At 52.7% G+C, this 6921-nt stretch overlaps 1 protein-coding gene across 3 annotated transcripts in view; it reads left to right on the top strand.

The window, feature by feature from the left end:
* The window catches only part of MX2 (MX dynamin like GTPase 2), a 25027-nt gene that overhangs the window by 14266 nt on the left and 3840 nt on the right, over positions 1-6921 (top strand). For all 3 annotated transcript variants that reach the window (XR_003047749.1, XM_006916730.3, XM_025050183.1), the window contains 5 exons: positions 302-500; positions 3401-3479; positions 5436-5558; positions 5852-5993; positions 6720-6878. Coding sequence is in view for 2 of the 3 variants with exons in the window: in XM_006916730.3 (XP_006916792.1) it covers positions 302-500; positions 3401-3479; positions 5436-5558; positions 5852-5993; positions 6720-6878 (702 nt within the window). In the remaining variant the exon portion in view is untranslated. The remainder of the gene's footprint in view (positions 1-301; positions 501-3400; positions 3480-5435; positions 5559-5851; positions 5994-6719; positions 6879-6921) is intronic.

The following is a 6921-nucleotide window of genomic DNA, read 5'->3' as shown; positions in this document are numbered from 1 at the left end:
CACGGCGGGGACGGAGCTGGTCAGCTGTGACGACACATGCCGCCCTGGTGTCCGGCACACAGCAGGCACCCAGAAACCGTTCGCTGGGGAACCACGCCGGGCAGTGGATGAACTGAGTGAGCGGGTGGGCAGATAGGAAGGGTCCCTGTGAGGCGAAAGGTTGACTGTTCACTCAGACGCTGAGCAAGCCAGGTGACAGGAGACAGGATCCCAGGGCGGGGTTCAAGTACGTCTGGGGAGGACGCTGACCTTCCCCTTGGACGCTGACCTTCCCTTTGCCCCTCCTTTAACCTCCTCACAGGGATCCTGACCAAGCCGGACCTGGTGGACAAGGGCACCGAAAAAATGGTCGTGAACGTGGTGCAGAACCTCACGTACCGCCTCAAGAAGGGCTACATGATCGTGAGGTGCCGGGGCCAGCAGGAGGTCGCAGACAGGCTGAGCTTGGCGGAGGCCACCAGGAAAGAAACGATGTTCTTCCAGGCACACCCCTATTTCAGGTGGGACTCCCCAAGGCAACCCTAGAACCGGGCTCCCCGGCGGCCAGCGCCATCTGCTGGCTCCGTGCGGGACGGCAACCACCCTGCCCGGGGTGGGGGGGATTCTAGGATGCAGAGCAACGTGCCGCTGTCTATTTTGGTGTTAAATTCATTGGCTTGTTTAAGCGAGTCGTTTTTGTCCTGGATGCTAATGGCGATGCTGATTACAAATTGTCATACGGCATTTTATAGAGCATAGGGCACTTCGGTTTCCCAAAGTGTTTTCACTTGCTTTCTCATCGGACGCCCACAAAATCTCGAGACGTATATCTGGCAGGTGAGGTTCTTCCCACCTTCATAGACAAGGATAATGAGGTCACACCAATAGCGAGTGGAGATCAGACCAGACACAGACCTGGGGTTGACTGTCATAAACGGGGACCTGTGTTAGGGTGCTCTCCAGCCCGTGAGAGCTGCAAACCAGCCGGTTTCGTTACAGATGAATTATCCTGCGGAGACTGCAGTGTGCGAGGCTTTGGGATTTTCCCCCATGGAACTGGCGCTCCGCCCTTCCATCTTACTCCGGAGCTCGCTGGCCCCAAACGATGGGGGAGGTCACTCCTGCTGTGAAGAGAGGCACGGCAGGGACCCAGAATTTGGGCCGAGCGGGTTTGCTGTGCACCCTTGGGAGGCGGCTCAGCCTCTCTGAGCTGCTGCTTTCTCGTCTGCCCAGGGCGCTGCTCCCGTGTCCGGGGGGTGTGTCTGGATGAAGGAAGATGACACATGCAGAGGTCCTGGCACGCCGACCGCCAGTACTCCTGCCCTGAGTGGCGTTGAGGGTCACAAGGAGGCAGACCCTCTGCTCGCTGAGCAGAGAGATTTTGTAATGACCACACCCATGTTCTTGGCTGTGAGCAGCCAGCAGGACCGCCTGAAGGAACTGTGTGTTAAAATCCGGCTGGCAGCATGTCCCAGGTCCCGAGGTCCGTCCGGGGTGAGGCCCAGACGTTTGTGTTTCTATCACGTTCGGTACAGGATGGTGTTCCCAGTTCGGGAACGCCGTCTGAAAACCGCTGCTCGAGAGTTTGGGGGAGAGTCAGGTCTTGATGGAGCAAGTTGTAGTGCTTTGTCGCTGGACGTCCAAGGTCAAGTCCTCGAGCTCCTGCGTACTGGGACTCAGCCCCTGCACGAGAGGCGCTCAGAGCAGCGTGGCAAAACGGTCCTCTGGGGCCCTTCCTAAATTCGCGTTTGGACGCCTGCGTCTGCAGCCAGGCTGCCTGGCCCGGCCCTGGAGGCGGGGAGGGACCAGTTAACCTCCCCGTGCCTGTGCCTTTCCCTCTGTAACTGGTCGTTCGACGATTAAATACATTAACATTTTTGGGTCCTGAGAAGGGTGCCTGACATGCAGTAAGCATTGTGCAAACGTTTTTCAAATTCACTTTTATTGTGCAAAGAACACTCAACATGAGACCTACCCTCCTTACAACCTTTTAAGTGACAACAAAGGACCGTGAGCTACAGACTCAGTGTTGTTCAGCAGATGTTTAGAATTTACTCATCTGGTGCTGCTGAAACCCTGTGCCCACTGACTGGCGCCTCCCGGTTGCCCCTCCCCCAACCCTGGCGGCCACCATCCGGCTCTGGGATGGATAAACACCCAGAAATGGGATCACTGGATCACACAGTAGTTCTGTTTGTAATTTGTTTTGAGGGGGTGGGGGAGGGCGCTACACCCTTTCCCACTCCCGCCAACCGTGCGCGAGGGTTCCAACTTCTCAGCATCTTCCACGGCCAACACCTCTGTCTCTCGCTCCTTTTTAAAATAATATTCATCCTAGCAGATGTGAAGCGCTATCCCATTGTGGTCTGGATTTGCATTTCCCTGATGATTAGAGGCACTGAGCATCTTTCTCTATACTTACTGGCCATTTGTATGTCTTCTTTGAAGAAATCTCTACCCAAGTCTTAGCCCTTTTTTCCATTATGTTATTAGTTTTGGGTTTTGTGGTTTTTTGTTGTTGTTGTTGCTGTTGTTTTTTGCTATTGAATGGTAGGCGTTTCTTATACTTTTTGAAAATTAAACCCTCATTAGATATATTGCTCGTAAACAATTTTTTTTATTCTGTAGTTTGCTTTTTCCTCTGTTCATCATTTCTTTGCCGTGCAGAAGCTTTTTGTCGAGTCCCACTTGAGTCTATTTTTGAGTCTATTTTTCTTTTGGTCTGTGTCCTTGGTGTCACATCCATGAAATCACTTCCGGGACCAATATCATTAAGATTTTTCCCCTGTGGTTTTTTTTTTTTCTAGGAGTTTCACAGTTGCAGGGTTTACGTTTAAGCCACAATCGATTTTAAGCTGACTTTTGCGTACAGTATGAGATAAGGACCCAACATCGTTTGTTGAAGAGACTATGCCTCCCCCACCGTGTGTTCCTGGAACCGTTATTGAAGAGCAGCATGGATTTATTTCTGGGCACTCTGTTCTGCACATGTCTGTCTTTATATACGGGCACCATCGTGTTTTATGATAGTAAACTGTAGCTTCGTAATATATTTTGAAATCAAGAATGTGATTCTCCTTTCTCAAGGCCCATTTGGCTATTCTGGAATAAATATTTATTACAAGAAATAAAATCCTAGTTTGGACGTGTCGCCAAACTTCTGAGGCAGGTTCATTTTTGTTTTCCTGTAGATACAGATGACTCGTTGGGATGATAAAGAGAGAAAATGAATGTAACTTCCTAGCATCATGCCTGCCTCGGGCTAAGCTCATCCCATAATTCACAACTGTCTTTCTCAGGCACTGCCAGGATTTTCTGATGGCACGTGTGGCCCCAGGGAGCTAAGCTCACCTGCCCACTCACCGAGCCCAGTGCGGGGAAGACGACCCCGTGGGAACTCATGTGTGTCATCTCGTTGCAGAGCCCTCCTGGAGGAAGGAAAGGCCACAGTGCCCCGTCTGGCGGAAAGACTTACCATCGAGCTCATCACGCACATCACTGTGAGTCAAGGCGTGGGCTGCAAGCTGTGAAAATCGCAGCCTGTCCCGGTCACTCCCTGGTCGCGAGTTGGTTTAGGATGCCCCACGGAAATGCCCAAACAAGCAAACAAATGAGCGCGTCCGGGATGTCCCTGATCAGAGGCGCACGGGAGAGCTGCTAAAGCGGGAGGGACGGCTGCGCAATGCCAAAACGAAAAGGCGGATCAGTCGATCTGGGGGAAGAAGAAGGGAGGAAACACTCATACACGTTGAGCAGCACGAACAGGAGCGAGGACCAGGGTGGCAGAGCTCTCTGCTGTCGGCGGGTCGCTAGCACATCATGGTATAAGAGACCTTTTCCCAGCCTCCAATGTGTAAGAAATACGGGATCGGTGTTCAGTGCTTCTCAAAAATGGGCGCCTCTGCAGAGGTACTTCTCGTGGTGCCCTCAAAGACGGCAGAAGTGCGGGTTCGCGCTCACGGGGAAGCGGGGCGTCTGTAGGCCTCCCCTGGACCTCGCGCACGAGGCCGGACAGCGTGACGAGGTGGGAGGTCAACCCTCAGAGCAGAGACGGTCCCAGGGCCTGGGCGTCACACCCAAGCGATGGATTCTTCTGAGCTGGGAAACACGCACCCCGACAATATTCGGCTGAAGGAGGCGGTGCTTCTGAAATGGCAGTGCACACAGGAATCGCCCGGGAATTTAATTAAATCTCACGCTCCTGGACCCCAGACCCAGAGTCTCCGAGTCAGTAGGTCTAGGGTGGGGCCCACAAATTTGCGCTTGTACGTTCCCAGGTGACCCCGGGAACACACTTCGAGAAGCACCGATTCTAGTGAAATCCCCTCATTTCTTAGAAGAGGGCTCCAAAAGAGATAACCTAGTCTAATTGAGAAAAACGCCTTTTTTTTTTTTTTTGCAAAAAGATGTTGCATTTTGATAACTTTTTTGATAACGTATTTCTCAACATTTAACTACTTTACATTAAATTTTAAATTAAAATTTTGTGAAACCTTAACTTTAAAATTTTTACCAAGACTCAGTTATGATAATTATAATTTGAAATAGCAAAAATTATTTAAATATATTTCTACCTGTGGCTACAAACCGTCCAAAAAGAAAAAAAAAAAAGGCGGCGAGACCTGATTAACGTCTCGGGGCCACGTTTATCGTCATTTAGAGTCGCCTTGGCGAGCTGCTTCTCAATCCCGGCGAGCTCATCCTGGCCTACTGGCTGCAGCGACCTCTTGCGGTGAATTAGAAATCAGGGTCGCTGCTCACTCGGGTGTATTTACCTGCCGTGCTCACCTGCACGGGCTTTGGAGGCGGTGAGCGGGGTGCGGATCGAAACTCTGACGTTGACCGGCTCGGCGATGACATGAGTTTGCTTCTCCGAGCCTCAGTTTCTCTCTTGTGAAAAGGAGGCATACTGCAGCGGGGGCTTAACCGCGAGGCGGGAGGGTTGGAACGACGCTCGGCCAAAGTCTACCGTCCACGGGGCCGTTCCCCGTCCTTCCTCCTCCTCGTCCTTCCTCGATCGGTTATGCCCGCACCCTGCCTGTACCCGCCTGACGCCGACAGCCAAGACACGTGCTCCACTAGAGCATCATTGATCAGCTTGTAACCCTCAAATTATCACCATCGGAACATGTTGCTGAAGAAAGTTTACATCGTGGTCGCGTGTACTTGTTCTCAAAATACAAAGCACCGAGCCAAACCAACGAAAAGCAAAAGCACAGTGTGAGCGCAGACCCCTGTGGCAGCCGGCCTCGCTGTCACTGTCGCGTACCCCCAGGGCGTGCGAGGCCCGGCCCCCGGCCGCTCGCCAGGCCTTCGAAGCCACCAGCTTCACACGACAGGAAGAATTCTGCATCCCCTCGGACGCCTTCCCATGGGCCCTGACCCTACCCCCAACCCTCTGTCTGGCTGCTAATTTCAAACTGTAGAGTTTCATCGTTTGCCATCGTTATTTTCAGAAATCGCTCCCGTTACTGGAAAGTCAAATACGGGAATGCCACCAGAGTGCGACGGACGAGCTGCGCCAGTGCGGGGAGCACATCCCCAGCAGTGACAGCGACAGAATGTTCTTTCTGATTGAGGTGAGGACTGGGGACTGGCGCCCCGTGACACTCAGGCGCGGGAACTGGCCTCTGCAGCACCGGGTCCCCGCAGATGGCCACAGCCTTCCTGGTGACCCTCTGCTACGGGAGGTGGCCTGCGCTTCGCCGCCGGGGTCCCGCCGGGACCTCTGCTCTGTCTCCCTCCGTCTCACCTGGGAGATGAGGTGGTGGGGAGGGGGGGCGCCTCCAAACCCCAACGCCACACGCCACTGCCCCGGGCCCCCGCTCCTCTGTGGCTGCGGCACAGATTGAAGACTTAATCTCGTTTTCAGAAAATTAAAATGTTTAATCGGGACATTGAGAAGCTGGTAGAAGGAGAGGAAGTCGTAAAGGAGAAAGAGACTCGCTTATACAACAAACTCAGAGAGGAGTTTAAAGCCTGGGTCTTGGTCCTCGCAGCCAACACCCAAAAAGGTAAGTCCCGAGACAGCGCCCGAAAGCAGAGTCCTGGACACCAAGATCGAGAGCTACTTCCCGCTCACGGAAAGCGAGCAAAGAGCCGGGCCCCTCGGTGATCCACACCCGCCCCCGCCACCCGCACAGAGCGCCCCCACCTCTCCGGCTTCCTCCTCACCCCGTTTCCCTTTCTCTTCACCCCTCATCCAAGACCGAATGAGAACGTGCTTGCCCCGCCTGGCAGAGTTCCACCTGCCGTTCTGCCCCTGCCCAGATGCAGTGGGGCACATGCGTGTGTGTGTGTGTGCGCGTGCGCATGCACGTGCGTGTGTGAGATGCCTCTGCTCTCTTTGGTACTCGATAAAAACAGCACTAGTCACTAGGTTGTCTCCCCTGCGTTCTGGCCGTACCCTTGAGCAACCTGTAAATCGACAAGAATGTGCAGCTCTCTATTTTCATTGAACTGATCGCATTCTTCTCTACCAACTAGAAACACTACACTTCTCTCTCGGGGTAACAACTCTCAACTGAAATTTTTATAGAAGAAAGTTTTTGTTTCTTGAAAGTCATTGTCAGAACCATGGTTTTTTTGGTTGGTTTTTTTTTTTAATTATGAAAAGAACTCCACTTAGAAACGTTGCCTTAGGGTACAGCGGGTAAACAAGACCTAAAAAAAACAAAAAAAAAGTCTGTGAAATGATTAGAATTCACTCAGGTGGTTTGGTGGTTTGTCTTATATTGTAGTTAAAAATACGGTTCACCAAGAAATTTCAAAATACGAAAAGCAGTATCGCGGCAAAGAGCTTCCGGGGTTTGTCAACTACAAGACATTCGAGATCATCGTGCAGCAGTACTTGCAGCAGCTGGTGGACCCCGCCCTGGAAATGCTGCAGAAGGCTGTCGGTGAGGGTCCTGCCCTGGCCCCCCCGCCCCACCCCCCGCCCCC

The sequence above is a fragment of the Pteropus alecto genome, unplaced genomic scaffold (assembly GCF_000325575.1).
Source record: "Pteropus alecto unplaced genomic scaffold, ASM32557v1 scaffold97, whole genome shotgun sequence".
NCBI lineage: Eukaryota > Metazoa > Chordata > Mammalia > Chiroptera > Pteropodidae > Pteropus > Pteropus alecto.
Note: the sequence above shows the minus strand (reverse complement) of the source record. Positions and strands in the feature narration are given on the sequence as shown.